The sequence below is a fragment of the Tenrec ecaudatus genome, chromosome 16, assembly GCF_050624435.1.
Source record: "Tenrec ecaudatus isolate mTenEca1 chromosome 16, mTenEca1.hap1, whole genome shotgun sequence".
Taxonomy (NCBI): Eukaryota; Metazoa; Chordata; class Mammalia; order Afrosoricida; family Tenrecidae; genus Tenrec; species Tenrec ecaudatus.
In genome coordinates, this window is record NC_134545.1 from 87,353,968 (window position 1) to 87,375,169 (window position 21,202).

General features: G+C 43.7%; 1 protein-coding gene across 1 annotated transcript in view; it reads right to left on the minus strand.

Moving 5' to 3' along the window:
• Window positions 1-21,202, minus strand: part of ARL3 (ARF like GTPase 3) — a 44,517-nt gene that overhangs the window by 14,794 nt on the left and 8,521 nt on the right. Inside the window, exons 2-3 of the mRNA XM_075534163.1 lie at window positions 19,055-19,198; window positions 15,510-15,626 (exon numbers count right to left, since the gene is read on the minus strand). Of these exons, the coding sequence (XP_075390278.1) occupies window positions 15,510-15,626; window positions 19,055-19,198 (261 nt within the window). The remainder of the gene's footprint in view (window positions 1-15,509; window positions 15,627-19,054; window positions 19,199-21,202) is intronic.

Consider the following 21,202-nt stretch of genomic DNA (forward strand, 5'->3'; position numbering starts at 1 on the left):
GTGAGTTGAAATCGACTTGATAGCAATGTGCTTGTTTGTGGGGGGCAGGGGAGGATTATTATAGGAACCCAAAGGTGGGTTGGTGGTTCAAATCCACTAGCTTATCTACAGAGGAAATATGAGGTTGTCTGCTGCCTTCATAAAATGTATAATCTCAAAAACCCTAAGGAGCAGCTCTACTGTGTCTTGTAGTCACTATGAGTTGGGATTGATTCAACAGCAGGAGACAGCGGGGAGGGCTAGATAGTAGACCCAGAACCAAGTCCAGCCATTTTTCTCAACAATATTCTGTGCTGCCTTCAGGGAGAATCGGAGAAGGAAGGATGAATGTCTTTGCTCTTAGTATTTTTGTGTGTGGCTAAATTGTTGTTAATATTACAGTGAATCAATGTCGATACATACATTCACAGGTTCTGCACCCCATAACCAAAGCAAACCAAACCAAACCAAAGCTGTTGCCGTCGAGTTGACTCTGACTCATAAAGGGCAGGCTAGAACTGCCGCACAGGGTTTCCAAGGTCGCAATCCTCACAAAAGCAGAGAGTCGGATCTTTCTCCCATGGCGTGACTGGGGCATGAACTTAATTAGCAGCTGAGGGCTTAGCCACTGCCCATCCAGGGGTCCTTCCCAAAGTCCAGTGCTGACCATCTGATAAGTCACTACGTAGAACATGATGGCAGACAAGGACTTTCCCTCCTGCCTAGTGGGGCTCACCTTTTAAAGCGTGGTAGCAAGGTGTGGGCAGGAGAGGCCATCCTACAGAGAAGAGCTGATTGGAATGATTTGGATGATGATGATCTTCACTCAAGCAGCACTTGAGAAGATCAGACGAGGGAAGAGGGGCTGTGACCACGAGAAGCGTGCTTTGGGCTCAGAATGGTGTCTCCAAGCTGCGGGCCACCGTGCCAGAAAGGAGAGGCGAAGCTGGGGGAGATGTGTTTGGAGCAGAGGGTAAGAGTTAGAAGGTAAGGGTAGAAAGAGGAGGCTGAGACAAGGCTGAGCACACGATCAAAGACACAATTAAGAAAGTGCTGCTCCATGAAAGAAAAACAGTTGGGAAAGAATAAGGATTGGAAAGAGAGTTGTAAGTGTAGCCAGGAAAAATGTCCAGCCACCGGGAGAAAGGCCTGGTCACTGAGTTCAGAACCTCTGAAAGATCACAACGATTGAAGAACAGGTCTGCTCTAACACATACTAGGTCACGAGGTCACCAGGAGTCAAGGATTAATTACCTTTGACATTAGCTTAAAATTTTTTTCAATGTGCGCAGCCAAGATGAAGATCCACTAGCCTAGACTTCTGCCCAGCCTGAATCTGCAGGAAATTCTGTTGATGAAGTTTCCGTAGAACTAACTCCTAGATGCAGAGAATCCAGGAAATTCGAAGCCACATAGACCTCAGCATCAAGTCCCCGAGAGTCCAGAGCCTGAGAAGTCTCCGGCATGGTTGCTCAAGCCCCGGAGAGGGCAGGGTCTGACCACTCAAGGCGAAGGGAGACAGGCACCCTTTTTACCATTCCCTAAGCGTGTCCATTAAAGGAGGCCTAGATGTAAAACACAAGCATCAGCACTCGTGTGGCGTGTGCAGCCTCACCTGTTGCCCTCCTCATTGCAGCCAATCAACTACTCTTTCCCAGGGTGACAGAACACATAGCCGGTCAGTTACATGACGAGCAGTGGACTTGAGAGGTGAGCATGAGTAGTTGGGGGGCTTCTCTACAATCAAGAGTCTAAGATAAGAGTTCTTGCTCAATGCTTTTTATATTGTGAACACATTATGCCTGGGATAACAGAAGCTAGTACCGTATATGCTAGAGTATAAGCCAACCAGAGTATCAGCTGAGGCACCTAATTTTACCATAAAAACTGCATTAAAAGTGTGCTGAAAAACTCGGTTTATACACAAGTATATACGGTAGTTATGTAACTCCCCCCCTTTTCATGTGTATCTGCATAGCCACAGTACACCCTCTTACATTATAAGCCTGTCCTCTGAATTACCAGCTGAGTACTAAGAATTACAACCCCATCACCCAGCATATAGAATTACAAAATATATAAATTTTGTATGCATCTACTTATGTAGTAAAAAAAAGAGAGAAAAAGAAAAGAGAGAAACTCTACTAACCTGACTTAGCTACACAACAATCTTATATAATACAGTTTATTAAAAATTAAGAGATATGATGGATCTGATGACCAATATTAGAGGTGGTGATGTAACTGAGAAATAACAGCAATAACTTTATTTTATAAATCATTCCAGCAATACCTTTATTACTTCAAAATATGGTATATTTTAACACTGTAACGTTTTACATGATAAAAGCAATATTTGTATAAATGAAAGGTAAGATTTTCTTTTATGTGGTTTAAACTATTGATTTGAACATGATTGCATATTTTAAAAATTAGATATCATTCAATGTTCTTTACAAATAAAACTCACTACCACTGAGTCTATTCTAACTCACAATGACCCTATAGGGCAGAGTAGAACTCTCCCTGCGGGTTTCTGAGACTAAATCTTTATGAGAGTAGAAAGCTTATTCTTCTGAGGAGGGGTCGGTGATCTCGAACTGCTGACCTTGGAGTTGGCAGCCTAACTTGTAACCACTGTGCAACAGGGCTTCCTGATAATAATAGTGGATTATTGGGGTTAAAGAAAAAAAAAGGAAAAATATCCAGTCAAATACAATCTAGAAGGTGAGGATCAATGAGTAGAAAACTTTCATTTTTTACTTATCATGGCTGGGTAAATTACTTGCTATTTATTGGTTTGACAAAATTTCATAAGGAACGTTTCCATGAGAAGAACCAAAAGGAAGATTTTCCTAAGCCAGACATAAATGGTTCTCTATCATTTGGCATTTCTCTCAAATAACTTGTACAAATTTTGAAAATTGCTACACAATAATTCCAGGAAGAAATCTATGAAACAATTTCCCCATTTATTACTCAAGAAAAAGGCCAAGTGAAAAAGACAGGGGCACACACTGGTCTGTGAAGAGCCTCTCTCTCATTTGTTCTTGGCAGTGGCTACCGCTTCTGGCCACCCTCGCCTCAGCTCTGCCTCCTTTCTGCATGAAAGTATCTGTCTTCTGGACAACAGAAGAACTGCTTTCTTCAAGAAGAGAGAGCCCTCTTTCTTTTTTTTTCCCTTCTCTGAACATGCCTGCGGGTTAATGTAGCCATACTGAAACACAAATTGATCATCGTAAAATTAAAAAAACAGACTAAGAGTGCATCGAGAGGTGTTCTGTGGTTGGCCAGCAAGTTTCAGAGAGAGAGAGAGACACATTCATTACGCTGCTGACTGAGCTTCCATCAATCACATCGCAAGACCTCTTCCAGGAGAAGGTTATGATCCATGCTCTCAGAATGAAGCTTTAAGCAAAGCCAGTTCCCATCTTCCTGGGCGAAGGCTGTGGAATTCTTAGTGGTTGTGGGAGGAAGAACTAGAGCAAACGATCCTTTGTGGATGGAAGCGCAGCCAACTCTGCCTCATCCCGGGAGCCCGCATCGGGTGTGTGGCAGGCGCTCTTCGTTTCTCCCCTGCCTCTGCTCCTCCCTCCTGCTGCCACCTTCGGGCCATTTTACTGCTCCATTTCCCCACCAGAGGGTAGACAGAGACAAAAGGAGATGGCACTAAAAAGGCAGGGTTTGTGTAACTGATAGCTTGACCGAGGACAAAGAAGCGTTCTTTGGACATAATTTGTGGTGTTCAGTCACTGTGTCTTTCTGTCCTTCTGCTGGTACCGGTGAGCACGGCCGTGGGCCATCTTACTGCAGGCCGTGTGACCGCCCTCACGGCATAGACAGGGACATGATGGCAGTTATTTAAGTCGTGTGTTAAGTTTCCAAACAAAACTGATAATAGTGAAGTTTAACAGGAACGCGAGGATAACTGAAAATAAACACCTGACTGTATTTTTATCTACAGGGAAGGCTCTCTGTCATTGTTTCCAGGCCTAAAGGGATGTGGAAGCTGCCCCATTCTCCCATCATACCGCCCATGTTCTTGGTTTCTTTCTGCCTGAGAATGAGCCTGGCCCTTTAAGGCATTGCCTTCACTCTTCACAACACTAAGGAACAATTTAATGCTCGGAAGCAGGGCAAAACTTTTCTGGAAAGGGTTGGGTGGTGGATATTTCAGGTTTTGCTGCCCAAACAACCTCTTTGGAAGCTATTCTACTCGTGCTCTGGTGGAAAAGCAAACATTCAAAGCCCATGGCCACTGAGTCTTTCTGACGCACAGAGGCACCAGAGAGGGTTTCCAAGATTCCAAATCTTTATGGGACTGGAGAGCCTCAGCTTTCACTTGCAAAGTGGCTGGTGGATTTGAACCACCACCCTGGAGGTGAGCAGCCTATTATCTAACCCAGAGTGCCACCAGAGTTCCCCACAGTGCTGTCAGGGACCTTTGAAAGCAACTACAGGTAATATGTAAACAAAGAGATCTAGTTGTGTTCCAACGGAACTTGGGGATCCTGAAATGTGAGCTTTCAAGAATTTTTACATGTTACGAAATACTGTATCCTCCTATTCATTCCCCCTCCCTAAATATTTTAAAATGTCAAAACCAATCTTCGTTCTCAGGCTTTGCAGAAACAGAGGGAAGGTCATATTAACTTGCTGAGCCCTGCTTTACAGCAAGAGTCTAGCGTGGCGGCCTCAAGCTCGAGCATTGTGGCGTTAGTCAGGCAAGTGGATGTGTCAAGTCTGCAGCGTGGAGTCTCGGGTAGCGAGTCTTTCTCGACCAACAACGGAAGACTGTTTTAGATACAGACAACCAGCACTTTAAACTGCTGCAAAACTGGCAAACGGGGCTAAAAGTGACAAGGCCTTGGAATCTAACCCTGGGGACTGAGTTGGTCCCCAAGACTTATTTCACCTCAAACAGCACCGGGAAATAATGAAAGCGTGACTTGGGATCCAAAGCATTTGCATGATCTTGCGTTGGCAGCTGTGTAGCCAGGGAGGGCTCCTCCGGGATTATACACTAATTCCTGGACCTTCTCAGGATCCATGGCAGCACATGCCATCACCGCTCCCGATGTGGAGCTTGTGGTTCCCATTAAACTGCTCCTTTAAGCCCTCCTTCGAAGTATCTTGAGCCAGCCGGCAAAGCGGGAGGGATGTTATTTCCGCCATCTACCCTAGCCCAGCTCTTGACTCAACAATGAAAAGGGCATCTTCGGCCTTGAAAGACTTTTAAAAAAAGATTAATAGAGGGTGCTTAGTACAGTTCAGAGTTCTAGAATAATTGAAGAGAGAGCAGCGCAGAGAGTTCCTTATGTCCCCCTCCCACCGTCCCTGAACGTCTCAACACTGGGTTCCGTTAACGAGCCCATGCTGAGGACATCATTAACGGTGGTCACAGTTGGCACCAGCGTCCACTCTGCAATACAGCTCTATGGGTCCTGACGGGCACAAAGCGACATGCATGCTGGGTTAGCGTTTCATACGGAATAGCATCACCCTAAAAATCCCATTCTTCACTTCTTCATCTCTTCCCTCCATGGCCCTGAAGCACCAGGGACCCCTGATGTTTCTACGCTATAGGTTTGCCTTTTCCAAATGGTCATAAGGTTGGAACCACATCACAGGCAGTCTCCTCGCATTGGCAGCTTTCACTTAGCAGTGCATTTGAGGTTCCCATGTCTTTTTGTAAGGCGTCCTGGTGGTGTAGTGGTTACAAGTTGGGCTGCAATCCGCATGGTTGGCAGTTCAAAACCACCAGCAGCTCCGCAGGAGAAAGACTGGGCTTCTGACTGTTGTACATAGTAATAGTCTCGGAAACCCACAGGAGGTTGTTATCAGTTAGCATCGGATCAATGGCAGTGAGTTATGTCTTTTTGTGGCTTGATCATTTTTGCATTATTGAAATACACTCCATTGTATAGCTGGGCTGGTTTGGTTTATCCATTAACCTACTGAAGGCCATTTTTATCAGAGTCCACACAGTTTTGGGCAACTAAGAAGGGCGCTGCTGTCCACATTCGTATGCAGGCTTTTTGGGAGACAGGTTTTCAGCTTGTTTGGACAGATAGCTGGGAGCACAAATGCTGGACATGGCCACACTTCCTCTAAAACGGGCGTTCCCACTGTCAGTGGATGAGTGTTCTTGGTGCTCCATGTCCTCGCTGGCGCTGGGGACAGCCAGCTTTGGGGACTGAGTCATTCTAATAAGTACGCTGTGGAACCTCCTGGCTTAAGTTTGCAATTTTGTAATGACATTCGATGTCAGGCTTTCTATTTGCGTATCTACGTAGTGTGTCTGTTTAGATCTTTTGCCCATTTTTAAATTGGGCTATTTTCTCCTTGTTGTGTTTTATGGGTTCTTTGTGTATTTTTAATGGAAGTCAGATATTTGTTTCACGAAGATTTTCTCAATCTACCCTGGCGGCATAGTGGGCTGTGCGTTTGGTTGCTAACCTTCAAACGAGTACTTCGAAACCACCAGCTGCTCCGGGGAGAAAGTTGGGTCTTTCTATGCCTGTAAAGACTGGGGGGGGCGGATTAGGAGCTGATGCCCGGGGCTTAGATGGAGAGCAAATGTTTTGAGAATGATGAGGGCAATGAATGTACAAATGTGCTTTACACAATTGATGTATGTATGGATTATGATAAGAGTTATATGAGCCCCTAATAATAAAATGATTTAAAAAAAATTATAGACTCAGTAACCCAGAGAGGCAGTTCTACCCTGCTCTGTAGAGTCTCTCAGAATTAACTTGGGGGCAGTGGGTTTGGTTTGGGGCTCAATGGCTTGTTTTCAGTCTTTTTATAGTGCCATTTACAGAAGTTTTTAGTTTTAATAAAGTCCAACTATCAAGTTTTGGATTTCAAGGATCGTACATTTGAGGTCATATCTAGAACCCCATTGCCACGCCCAAGGTGACCTAAGTTTTCCTCTTATGTGACTGGACATTTCCCGCCATTAGGTTTCGCACTTCATTTTGACATTCATTCTGAGTTGTTGAAAGGGTAAGACCAGTGTCTAGATGAATATGTTCACATGTGGATGTCCAGTTGTTCAACACCATTGGTTAAAATGACTACTCCTTCCTCCATTGAATACTTCACTCTTTGGTCAAAGATCAGTTGACTGCATTTGTGTGGTGCTCTCTAGTGCCTTCCACTGATCAAGTTGTCTGTTCTTGTGTCAATATCAGATGATCTTTTTATCCTCCCCCAGTAATATTTCATTGTGTTTTGGGTGAAAGTTTACAGACAAAATCAGGCGCTCATTTGACAATTCTTGTACGCATGTTATGTAGGGACACTAGTATTTCTCTACAATGTATCAGCAGTAGCATTAATTGCATCCTGGCTGTTCCTGAATACCACCTTCATTACTGACCTTTTTCTTAAGTTTTATTGGTAGGTAGAGTCAGTCCTGAGTTTGTTCTCCCTCAAAATTGTGTTGGCTACTCTGGGTTTTTCTCTTCCATACATACTTTAGAACTGTCAATATCCAGAAAACAATTAGTAGAGATTGTACAAATTTAAGGATTTAGTTGGGAAAAACTGACATCTTAACAATCTTCTAATCCACAAATATGGAATGCCTCTCATTTATTTTTCTGATCAATTTTACAGTTTTCTTCATATAGATCCTGTACATATTGTTAGGATTATGCTTATGTATTTTATTCTTAGGGTTTGTGTGCACTAAGATAAATTATATTTATTTTATTATATCAATATTATATATATATATTTTTTCTTACTGCTTTGAGTTGGTGCCAACTCATAGAGACTATGTGGGAAAGGGTAGAACTGCCCCTGTGAGTGTCCAAGACTGTAACTCTGAGACTGTAATTTTTTATGGGAGTAGAAAGCCCTGTCTTTCATATACATATATATATATATATGCACATATATTAACATCCAGAAAATAAATAAGTAGATACTCGGAACCCTAGTGGTGTGGTGGTTACATGTTCGAAAGGTCACTAGTTCAAAACCACCAGCTGCTCCATGGGATGAGGCGTTTTACTCCCGTAAAGAATTACATTCTTGGGTCCTGAAGGCTTGTATTTAACAAGTGTCTATATAGCAGGGAAGCAACAAAGCCCATATGGAAGATGCACACCAACCTGTGTGATCACGAGGTGTCAACGGGAAGAAGTATCGAAAGTCCAAAAACCTGCAACCAACACGCTATGAAGGGGCATGGAGGCAATGGAGACCCCAAACCCACCTGCACGATGGTGGGTCAGTCCCTCGCACCTCTCAGGATGTCCACACTGAAGGGACGATAGAGCCAGGGTGCGGTGTGGCACGGATGAACTACATAACTATCCTCTAGTTCTTTAGCATTTCCTCCCCTGAACAGGAAGGCTTTCATGTGTTTTCCCTCATTAGATTTGTGTATGTTCGTCTGTACATCTGGGATCTCTTGGTACCCGAAGGTCAAGATGGATGGCCCCTCAGAGACACAGTGACAGGATTGGTGGTTCCCTGGCATGGGGAGGGGTGGGGAGGGGGGAAACGGGAGCAGATAGCATCAATGATTGAATAACCCCACCCAATGGGGTTGATCAACAGACTTGTATGTGAATGGATATAAGGGAATGTGTCAATAAAACTATTATAAAATAAAAAGAGATGTGTGATCATGACAGGTTGACAGAATCAGGAAACAGGCATCAGAAGACCCAAAATAAACAAACTGAAAAAAGCATATTGTTGAGAACAAAGGGGTCAGAACAGAGACCCAGAACCCATCCGTAGGCAATGGGACATCCCCACACAGACGGGTCACAAGGAAGGAATGAGTTGACCAGGGTGCAGTATAGCACTGATGAAACATAATATTTCTCTGGTTCCTTGAAGCTTCCTCACCACCCCCACACTATCATGATGCCAGTCCTGCCTTCCACTTTGGGCTAGACCAGAGCTTGTACACACTGGTACAGATAAGAGCTCCAGACACAAGGAATCAAGGTCAGATAAACCCTTCAGGCACAGAAATGGGAGTAGCGATACTAGGAGGGTAGGGGTAAGGAGAGGAGAGGAGGGGAGGAATAGGGAACCAATTGCAATGATTAACACATAACACCCCCCATCCCCTCAGGGGGACGAACAACACAAACCATGGAGAAGGGAGATAGTGGCCAGTGCAAGATATAAAAATAATAATTTATAATTTATCTAGGGTCATGAGTGTGGGAGGGAGGGAGAAAAGAGGACCTGATACCAAGGGCTCAAATAGAATGTAAATGTTTAGAAAATGATGATGGCAACATATGTACACATATGCCTGATACAATTGACGTATGGATTTTTTATGAATCATTTTGTTGGGGGGTTCTTATAAATCTTATGACCATCCATCATTCAATTGTATTAAGCACACTTGTACATGTTGCCATAATATTTCCAAAACATTTTCTTTCTACTTGAGCCCTTGGTATCAGCTCCTCTTTTCTCTCCTTCCTCCCCTACCCTCCTACCTTGGTGAATCCTTGATCAATTATATATTATTGGTGTTATTTAGTGTCTTACACGGTCCCTTGTCTCCCTTCACCCACCTCTCTGTTATTCGTCCCCCTGGGGGGGGTAGGCTATATATCCAACCTTGTTATAGGTTCCCCCTTTCTTCCCCCACCTTGTATAGATTGTTATAAGAGCTGTAAGAGTCCCCAATACAATGATCATTTAAAAAAAGAGTTACAGTTTTAGGAACCCACCGGAATGGTCTACCCTGTCCTGTGAAAGTCACTATGCGCCAGAATGGACTTGATAGCAGTGAGCTTGTTTTTTATTCGGAGGAATCCTTTTAGCACTCTGAGCTAAACATTAGGTTGCTAACCTCAAGGTTGCTTGTTCAAATTCATCAGCTGCTCTGTGGGAGAAAAGTGAGACTATATGCTGCCTTAAAGACAAAATCTCAGAAACCCTAAGAGGTAGTATTGCTTTGTCCTATATGGATACACTCGAGTCAGAATCAAGTTGATAGCCGTGTGTTTAATATAAATGTTACTGTGCTTTTAATTTTAAATTCTAATCGTTCGTTAGTGGGCTACAGGTAAGCAACTGACTTTTGAATATTATTCTTCCTAAAATTGTGTTATAATTCTTATTTCAAGGTGATTTTTTTCCTTTTGTGTTTTGCTGATTCTTTAAAAAGACATTTAATAAAATAATTTAAAAGAAAAAAAATAACCCTACCACCAAAAAAAAAAAATAAAGAAAGACATTTACTGTTTAATTTTTCTGACATGTAGTTTCAGATTAAAATTTAGGTTGTTTTTAAATCTTATATTTTAAGAATTTATAAGTAAAATAATATGCTATTTGGAGTTTGCTTTAAAATACTTGAAAAAGAAAGTTGTACCAATTCTAGATATTTCTGATATTATGTTTTATCAAGTCACACTAGAAGTAACATATCTACTTTGAATAAATAACATTACTACAATAATCTAAAACAACAAACAAACAAGAAAGTTGTGCTAGGATATATTTAGACTTTCATCAGAATATTTTCTTGATATTTGTGTACATTTTGGAAAAACTGTTAAGTATGCACACATTATTTGAGATTACTGAAGGTTTTTTTTTAATCTTAAAAGAAAAATTTCTTTTTTCCAACATTTATCTTCTTCTGTTTTTGGAAGGCCAACTGGTGGATGGACAAATGGAGAGATGCCTGTGTCCCTACCTTCTCCTCTCATCCACGTACCCTTGCCCTGGGACTGAAAGTCCACTGGAACGGACCTTCCCTGCTGGCCAGAGTATGTGCATGAGGGCCCTGGGCCACACCCATCGCTCCACCTCAAATGTGTTTGTAGATTTCACCAACCGTGAAATACATTTGCCTATTCCCATTCAATTGTGGTGTTGAATGATTAATTCACCACTTCTCAGAAGTCCAGCATGAAACAGAAGCAAGCTCAGAAGTGCCCACCCAGGATGGGGGACCAGGAGATCTCCTCAGCTCCAGCAGCCAGCTGTCTAGGGGAGAGGTGCTGTGCCCAGCCGGCAGGGATTTGCGGGCTGGAGGCAGGGGGCCTGGCGTGAGCCAGGGGCCAGGGCCATGGTAAAAAAATAAATAACAAACTCTTAAATTATTAATGAAACCCCCAATAGTTTGCTCTTCACTGATCCTTGATGTCTCTTCTCCGCCTGTGCATTCTTGACTTCCAGTCCGCCTGAGCTAATACCTGTGAACTGTCTAGCTAGTCCTTTGCTAGATGGAAGGGAATTTAGAGGTTATAAAATGTCACATTCTATATAAGTTAGAATCCAGACAGAACCCTGATCCATTTCATACATTAAGGAGCTTTTCTGGGGACTGGGGATAAAACAGCAAATAAAAGACAGAAGAAAAGTTGCTGTCCTCAAAGAACTTCTGCTCCCATTGGGAAGATGGACAATAACCGAAAATGCATCTGATGATGAGACATACTTTGGGGCGAAATGTCCACGCTGGAAAGGTGAAGACAGGAACATTCAGGGAGGTCTCAATAGTAAGGTAACATGTGAGCAAAGATGTGAACGAGGTGAGAAATCGGCCATGTAGAAATCTCAGAAAGGAGAATTGTAGCAAGCCACTGTCCCAGGGACAGCAAGGAGGCTAGCGGGACCAGAACCAAGTTAGGGCCGGGGGAGATGAAGTCCAGAGAGGTAACACGGAGGCGGAATACATGGGACTGTGTAGGCCTCTCTAACAATTCTGGCTTTTTTTCTGAGATGGGAAGCTTATGTTTTAATAAGGTCACTACAGAAATTAGCCAATCACAAAAGGATGAATATGTGACCCCTGTTTTAAGGGGGAGTGGAAACCCAAGAAAAAACCTGTCGTACCTTTGGAGATTGCCAAGGGGTGAGATGAGGGCAAGGGCAAGAAGCTAAAGGACTAGCTCCACAGTTCACAGGTGTGCACTTGGGCGACCTGGAAGTCAGGCGTCCACAAGACGAAGAAGAGAAATCAAGGAGCAGGTGAAGGGCAAACTCATGGGGGGAGGGGTTGGTTAATAATTTAAACTGCTGAATACAAAGTTGAACTGAAATGGAATCCCCCACCTGATTTAGAATGAAAAATCGTGAGAGTGTGTGTGTATGTGTGTGTGTGTGAGTGTGTGTGTGTGTGTGTGTGAGTGTGCACGTATTCATGACAGATGCTGTGTTTGGAATAGGTTTTGGAGAGGCATGGCAGAAGTAGGGAAACTAGGAAAGCTGACACTGCAGTCAGCGGAGAATGGGAGCAGTGGCGGCAGAAAGAAGAGGCCAGAGTCTAGAAATCCTTGGAACGGTGCGTTGATCGGATTTGCTCATGGATCAGATGGGAGGAGGCAGAGGAGAAGGAGTCGAGCATGCCTTCAGTGTTTCTGAATACATGGAATTGCCACTGACTCAGAAGGCTGGAGGAGGAGGAGAGTTGGGGAGGAGTGGCCGGATATAGGACATGTTGAAGTGGAAGTAGAAATTCCCAATAGGCAGCTGGCCGTTTATGAAACAGCCAGGCCGGTGGGGGGCAGTTGCAGCTTGGGGCTATCAGTTTGAGATTTGCCAACAAGTAGCTGGTTCCCTGAGCAGTGACGCAGAAGAAACGCACAAGGACTGAACTCTGGGCACTCTAACATCGGGAAGTTGGGGAGACAAGTGGTGGGGGGATAGTGGAGGCTGAGGAGGAGTGAGAGAAGAGAAAAGCAAAATAGATAGGTATTTTGAAAATCACGGGGAGAGAATGTTTTAAGGACATCACCCCCAAGCACATGAAATGAATGTACTAATAGGCCAAGTACGATGAATGCTAAAACCAAGCACTGGACTTAGCAGGCTTACCAGTGAGCCTGAATAGAGGATTCTAGAGTAATCGGGAAGAAGGGAAAACAGCCTAAAAAACTCTCAAGGATTCTGCCATAAAGGGAGGCTGAGGAGTGAGACACTACCTGGAGAACATATATAGGCAGTCAAGAGACATGGCTTTGTGGTTGGTTGTTTTTTGAACAAGGGAAATGAGATCGGATGTGCGTACGCTGACAGGGATGATCCAGCAAAGAGAGACAAGTTGGAAGCAAAGTCATCATCAGCAAAGAGTGAAACTAGTTGAGATGCGAGAGTTTTGAGAAGAGTGCAGTGTCGTTGAGGGGAGGCGATGGCGCAGGAAAGCAAAGGAAGATTAGCAAGCAGGCTGAGGCAGGTGGACACACATTAAAGCAAGACTTGTCACACTGGTTTAGTCTCTCTCTCTCTCTCTCTGTATATACATTCTTACTTACACTCAGCTCCACAGGCTCAACCATGGAACAGATGGAACACTGGATGAGAGCAGGGCTGGAGTTTGTTGGTTTGTTGGTTTAGGTAACTGTGATAAAGGGAGAGTAAGGTAAAGGACTGGATGATGTCGACATCATCCATGATTATAAGGCTGAATCACAAAATCTAAGCTGGTTAAGGAAGGAAGGACGTGAGAAAGATAAGAGAGTGCAGAGTTCGGGTCAATGGGTCATGGGTGATGGTGTGCGTGAACAGCTGGAGTCAGAAGACTAGCAGGAAAGAGGCTGGAAAGAGGGCGCTAGGAGAGAGTGAGATGCCTGAAATCATGCTGACGGAGATGAGAAAAGAGGAGATGACAAGGTCGATGGCTGGGGGCTTAATCTTTTTTTGTGTCATGAATCCCTTGGCAGCCGAGAACCCCTTCTCAAATAAATGCATAAACTAAAATACACAGTGTTATAAATACATGATATGGAATCAGAGCTATCAAAAATATTTTTTAAAGCAGATTTATAATAGAGGCATGTGTACATGTCTTTGTAACCCACTGAGTAAGATCCAGGAGTGATTCCAACAATGGCCATGACTTTGGAGTAGTGATGAACCCATACACTATCTCATGGTGTCTGCAGGAACTGTAAATGGAGCCCTGGCAGCATAGTGTTACGTGTCAGGATGTGATCCACAAAGGCAGCAGTTCAGAAGTACTAGCCGCCCCTTGGGAGAAAGAAGGGCCTTTCTACTGCTGTGAAGAGTCGCAGTCTGGGTGACTCACAGGCAAGTTTACCCTCTCCTGCAGGGTTGTGATGAGTTGGCATTGGTTGGGTGGCAGTGAGTTGCTGTTGTTGTTGTTGCAATAACTATAATATGATATGCAAATATCTGTTGCTATTGGAAACAACTACTAACATCTCTATTGGTAACAAAGTTATAAAAGTGACTGATAGTATGGTGCTCTATAGCCAATGGACACATGGAAATAAATGTAAACTTACAGCTAGAGATTAGTGAAATCATATGCTCTCTCCCCCATCCAGGCTCAGGAGACTCTACATTTTAGGGTAAGTGGCTAAGGGAGGCTGGAGGACAAGGTCACCGGAAGACTAGAGGCAATGGTGAAGGAGTGGAGGTGAGAGAATGGGAGAAATCTCATAGACGGGCATTGCAGCTTCTTCAAATTGAAAAAGAGTAGTCCTAGAGAAAATGGAAGTGAGCCGGGACCTAGAATTCCCAACACATGAGGAAGCATCTTCTGCTTCTGGGCAGGTACAGCTACAGGCAAATAAAGACTTTATTCTGAGTGAGACGCGACCTCCCTACCGCTCTCCACACTGCTCCTAGCTCTGAGCTGATGGCTTTGAACTGCTCACCATGCAGATCGCAGCAGCCCAATTCATAAACTTGACACCACCAGGACGCCTTACAAAAAGACATGGGAACCTCAAATGCACTGCTAAGTGAAAGCTGCCAATGCGAGGAGACTGCCTGTGATGTGGTTCCAACCTTATGACCATTTGGAAAAGGCAAACCTATAGCGTAGAAACATCAGGGGTCCCTGGTGCTTCAGGGCCATGGAGGGAAGGGATGAAGAAGTGAAGAATGGGATTTTTAGGGTGATGCTATTCCGTATGAAACGCTAGCCCAGCATGCACGTCGCTTTGTGCTCGTCAGGACCCATAGAGCTGTAAAGCACAGAGTGGACGCTGGTGCCAACTGTGACCACCGTTAATGCTGTCCTCAGCATGGGCTCGTTAACGGAAACCAGTGTTCTTGGTGAGACGTTCAGGGATGGTGGGGGGGGGGGGGACATAAGGAACTCTCTGCGCTGCTCTTTCTTCAGCTATTCTAGAAATTTAAACCAATCTCTTGGCTTAGGATAGTTCTTGAGGCAACTGAGGACAGTTCTAAGCAGTCTCTTTTCCAGGTGGAACATCGTACCGTCTCTCAACCACTCCCTCTAGGTCACAGTTTCCAGAACTTTCAGGAGCTTCCTGTCTTCAGGAGCCGCTCTGAGTCTGTGGCACCATCTTCTAACTTCCCTACTGCTGTCATTAATAAGGTGGGTGTGGGCGCATCACTGTTACTGAGGCAGCAACAAAACAACTTCTTCAAGTCACACAAAGATCTTCCTTCCTCCTTCCCATTCCGCAGCCAGGGTCACGGTGATGGGATGTTATGGCAGCGGAATGGCTGCCCAGAAAGAACACGGCCCTGCTCACGTTCCTAGCACTGGGCGGAAAAGACTGAGTTAGTGTGTCAGAAGGAGTACTTACAAGAATGTCCGTATTTTCAAAATAATTCCTCCAGTACGGTCTAATTTTCCTCTGTCCACCAATATCCCATACATTCAGTTTAAAACCTTGAGACTGTACACTTTTGATGTTAAAACCCTGAAACAGAGGCAAAAACACCAAGTTTTGTTATACCCTGAGACAGTAATTCTGAAAAAGTTGCATTCAATGGCTGTGTACGCTGAGGCACTTTGCTGTGCGTGACATGGTTGACATTGAAGATGGTTGGCGCTTGAAAGTTTTCTAGGCTCTAGCCTACTCTCGAACCAGCAGTTAATAAATTTAACTTTAATTTTTTAAAAAAACATGGTTCGCTGTGAAGTGCAGAGAGAACCGGATTGAGATCTGCCTTGGTTCACTCAGGTCACGGAGTCAGTGTTACGCGCTTCCTGGCTACGATGTCACTTTCAGTGATGAGTATGCGCAAGGAGGCTTCCAAGAGTCCACGGAGAAAGTGGACTAAAAAGACCGGGGAGTGTTTCCATCAACTGCTGGAAGCTCCCCCTCAAATAGAGTTGCTCAGGAGGACTTGGTGGGCGAGAAACTCTGATGATCAATACCGGCCCCCACCCCCGCTCCGGGGAAGCCTCAGGCTGGTAACCCTAACAGGGCAGGACGTGGAACTCGGGGGAAAGAGAAGCGGAAGTTGAAGACTCAACTTTAGAGAACAAATGCTGACTTTAAAAAGTGGCAAGAACAGCCAGCCGGGAGCACTGGTTTCTCAAATGGCGCTCAAAAGAAAATCAGTTTCCTCATACGAATGAATCGGGGGGCCGGGGGGGAAGGGTAGAGCTGGGCCCGGGACACTCCGGGGGAGGCTGGGTCCAGTGAGTGATCAACCCGGGAAGGTGGGACATTCGACAACAGCCAATTCAGGGTCTCAAGTGGAGCCCTCCGTTACAGGCAGTGATGGAAACGCCCGGGTCGGAGGGCAGTTAGGGCTGTCTGCATACGGGCATTTCTGAAGGCCCAGCTGATTGTGAACTGGGAGTTCTGGAGGAGAGAAAGGAATTAACAAGACCCCTGAGGTTTGGGGAGCACCATCGAGAATCAAAACAACACAGGCGACTTCCTGCGAGAGTGATCAGAGGTGCCTTCGAAATGTTCAAGGCCAATGGCGTTAAAAGACCATGGACTTTGTCCATGAACTCTCTGAAGCCCGTTTATACAATAAAGTCAATACTCGAGAACTCCACTCAGCTGCTTGTAACCACAGGAAAACACCTGGTCCAGAATGACTGGAGTGTAACAGGCTCGGGGTTGTCTCCATAAGCGCTGGCTTCCCCTGGCAGCTTCTCAACGCTCCTGTCGGGCACAGGAGGGCAGAACACAGGGCGACTGCATGGGGACTCTGTCACCTAACAGTCGCTAGAGAATAACTGGACCCCACACTGACCGTGGCACTTCTGAAAGGCCAGTGAGTGCAGACATTCCGTTTAAGAACTCCAAAGGAAGTGGCTTGAGCTTCCTAGAAAGCCTGCTTCGTTCTGAATCAGCGACAAACCCACTTTGGTGGATTAAAAATGTTTATTTTTATTTTTTTTCTCATTAATAAAAATGTTTATATTCATTATGATACTAAATGTCCATGCTAGTAACATGAAATCCTTTTTAGAATGAGGCAGGGAGTAAATAAGAGTAAATCCTAGAATTTAGTTCTACGTCCCAGGTGCTTTCAAATTCTGGAAGGCATCAGACCCAGGCAATCTACTAGAGAACTACTCTAAGGCAAAAACGGAGTGGATACAAACATTTAGGGGTGCGTACTGTGCCAGTCCTTAAATCTATAACAATGCAGAATGGTGTCCAAGAAAAACTAAGTGAACGAGATGACCCAAGGGTCATTTTACATTTATCTGAAATACACCCGTCCTACATGTGTGTAGAAGCAAAGACCGAAAGGTATTCTCTTACATATCAAGCATATACTACTAACTTTCCAAACGGACTAAATGGACATAGTGACTTTTTCATATAAAATAAAAACATGTAGAGGGAGGGGGGAGCGGGGAGGGAGGGGAAAAAAAAAAGAGGACCTGATGCAGAGGGTTTAAGTGGAGAGCAAATGCTTTGAGAATGATTAGGGCAAAGAATGTGCGGATGTGCTTTATACAATTGATGTATGTAAATGCATGGATTGTGATAAGAGTTGTATGAGCCCCTAATAAAATGTTTAAAAAAGGAAAAAAAAACGTGTAAAAATTTGTTTTTAAAGAATAGAGGTGAAACAGCATGGTATGATAAGAAGGCTACCTACCACCCAGCCAACAAAGCGTGGAAGTTGGGACTGGAACTGGCTGGGTTGAGGACTGGGTTTATCTCCCTGTTGGCAGTAGGAAGGCCTCTGGATGGCCTACGGTGAGCCGCTCTTCTTGCAGAAATCCTGACCCGCCAGGTGGGCTTCCCGCCGTCGTGGGCTAGCCCACAGTCATTTGCTCCGCCTGGGGCTCTATGCTAAGTTTGTCCAGAAACTCGAAGACTGCTCTTTGGGTAGCAGGGAGAGGCCTTTTCTTTCTTTCTTTCTTTTTTTTTTTTTGAGAGGCCTTTTCTACAGAACGTCATAAATCCACAGACCGTGGTAACAGAAAACCCTGGTTTTGCTAAAACCTCTATGCTCGAACACTTTCAAGATAAATAACAGGCTGTCCCTCCAGTGAAGAAGCCCAAAGGTCAGACTTTCTCAGGAGTCCCTAAAGGGAATGGCGTCTAGAGACGCCTATTAGGACGCTTCCAGTCAGGACTTGTCTTCACACGTCCAAACTGGGAGCACCATCCGTCTATTTATGTGGTAAATACCCTTGGGAAAGAAGCGTGTGACGCTAGGTTTTAAAATATAACTAATTCCTTTTTATTCTAGAAATTGGTACATACTTACACTTATTAGGTTTGGAAAAATAACACTCAGTTATTGACAATGGCTTTTCTTAGAATACGCTTTAGGTTTTTGTTTTTTTTTCAGTTTACACTTTTTTTTTTAAACAATTTATTAGGGGCTCATACAACTCTTATCACAGTCCATACATACACATACATCAATTGTATAAAGCACATCTGTACATTCTTTGCCCTAATCATTTTCTTTTTTTTCTCCTCTTTTCTTTTTTTACATTTTATTAGGGACTCATACAACTCTTATCACAATCCATACATATACATACATCAATTGTATAAAGCACATCCATACATTCCCTGCCCCAATCATTCTCAAGGCATTTGCTCTCCACTTAAGCCCTTTGCATCAGGTCCTCTTCCCCCCCCCCCTCCCTCCTAGTTTACACTTTCTTTGTACTTTCTACACGTGTTGATTTCTTAATCAGAGAAGGTAAAGTGATTGAAAAAACAATATGGGTGGATCATTTGGATCTGAGGGATTCAATTATGTCCTAATATATTTTAGAAACTTTAGATTATGCTTAGGTTACATAGACTGCTCTCAAGATAGAGCTTGGAGGTGGACAAAAATATTTTCCCATTATGCCTTTCATGGTTTTCATCCTCACACCACCACGTGGGCCCAGACTGTTCACCTGTGTAGGTGTGATGTGGCTGATGTCTTCAGACGCGAGCTGCTTCAGAAGCGTGGTCTTGCCAGCATTATCCAAGCCCAGGAGCAGGATTCTCACCTCCTGGTCTGGTGCACTTTTCAACTTGCGCAGGATTGAGAGTAAGCCCTTGAACAACCACAAAGAGAGAGATTACATTGTGGGGTACTGGTGTGATGTCACTGACCATCTGAATGCCTCCTCCTCGTTAAAGAAAAAAAAAAAGGTTTTGTTGATGGATAGATAGCTTAGATTATCATTACTTTCCATTCTAATTTATCATATTTGCTTCTTTTCAAATTTTGGCAGAAGCCTAATTCAGCAGCCTAATAAAATCACATGGCTTATGCCTTTGTTCTCATTAATTTGGGGCAGCAGCCACCCCCAATCTCCTGGGCGTATGAGCCACCATCTCACCTTCCTGCAGCGCTTTGGGCATGTTCATCACAGAGTCTAAAACACATTGCTCTGTTTTGTTTTCTTTTCCTCAACAGTGAAGTTTCTGGCTGGGAAGGGCTAATTTCTGTATCCCTGACAATGCCTGGCGCCTGTTTGGTAGACACTACATAATAGTTGTTGAATTAAATAGAATTCTCCACCCAAAGTAATACAAGGTGCTATTTTATGGTGCTGTACAAAATAATACGAAAGGGCACAAATCTCCCCCCGCCCCCTCCCCTTTGCTTCCTGGGATCTTTATTTCACGTGTGAGACTTCTTTGTTCAAAATACCCTCCCATCACCTAACTTTCCATATGACCCTTACAGTAAGGCTAGGCGCATGCTCTAGTTTCTATTTTTCAGACATAAGACTATTTTTTTTACATAAGACTATTTTTAGACTGTTTACAAAGTCACAAAGAAAAACCCTCAAAAAAAAACCAACCACCAAATTTTAACTACAGTAGTTTTGACTAGTAGTCTAATATTTTTATGTGTTGTTCTTAATGATTTCTTTTAAAGAATAAAGCATGTTGCTTTTTAGTTGAAGAACATAATTTTTCCATGCTAGTTACTTGTTCTGCTCCAACAACTAAACAATTTTGGTCTAATGGAGCCTATGTGGCTGTAACAAGAACTAAAGCATTTCAGGGTTTAGAGGACGTGTAACCTAATCTTTTCATTCAAACAGAAATTCCTTAAGATGAGTCTCAGAAGCACTGAAAACGGTCATATTTGTTATCTGCATTGAGCCAGGCAGTGTTTCAAACTAGTTTGTTCAATAAGAACAAATAATACTTTCATGAAAGAGTTCTCACCAAGCAAGTCTCTGGGAAAAACAGGCAGGGTTTCATAAATATGCGTACTTATTAGGCATTCTTTTCTACCTCGGAGACTCTCTGCCAGTTCTGGTATTGAATCTGCACTGGCTTGTTGAGGGCCTTAACCTCTCTCAGCCTAATTTTCCCCCAGTAATGCCACAGAAGGTCTAGAGCAGTGGTTCTCTACCTTCCTCATGCCACAATCCTTTGTTACAGTTCCTCATGTTGTGGTGACCCAACCATAAAATTATTTTCGTTGCTACTTTATAACTGCAAGTTTGCGACTGTTATGAATTGGGTGACCCCTGTGAAAGGGTTGACCCCCAAAGGGGTTGTGATGCACAGGTTGAGAACCGCTGCTTTAGGCTAAGGTAGAATGACAAAAATTCTATGCCAAAAGATGTGAAGAAGAGAAACTAAAAAGACGAAAAGCAAAAACGATAGGTAAGTGGGACCACCTATATTTACTGTGGTAATGCCTCTCCCCTTGTTTTCTTGTGACATGGATTAATCTGGCAGGCATGGTTCTTAGTGAATGAGTGCTATTGAAAATTTTGCCCTATAACAACCCCCATTATTTATGTAAACAGTGTCCAGTCACTTAAGTGTTGAATCTGTACAAGTCAACACTTTATGTTTGTGGGTCTGAAGCTGGCCTATATTTGTATAAACACTTTTCTCAACTGTGTTTTAAATTCTATACCATTGACTACATGAATGACACTATCAAGTGAATTACCTTATGCCCCGGGGGGATGACTTACAATGTTCTCTATCATAACATGGTAATGATCTCTCTAAACGGGAGATAGGTATAAATCACAGAAATATGAATGGACTGGGGACTTTCACTAGCCCCAATCTAAGAACAA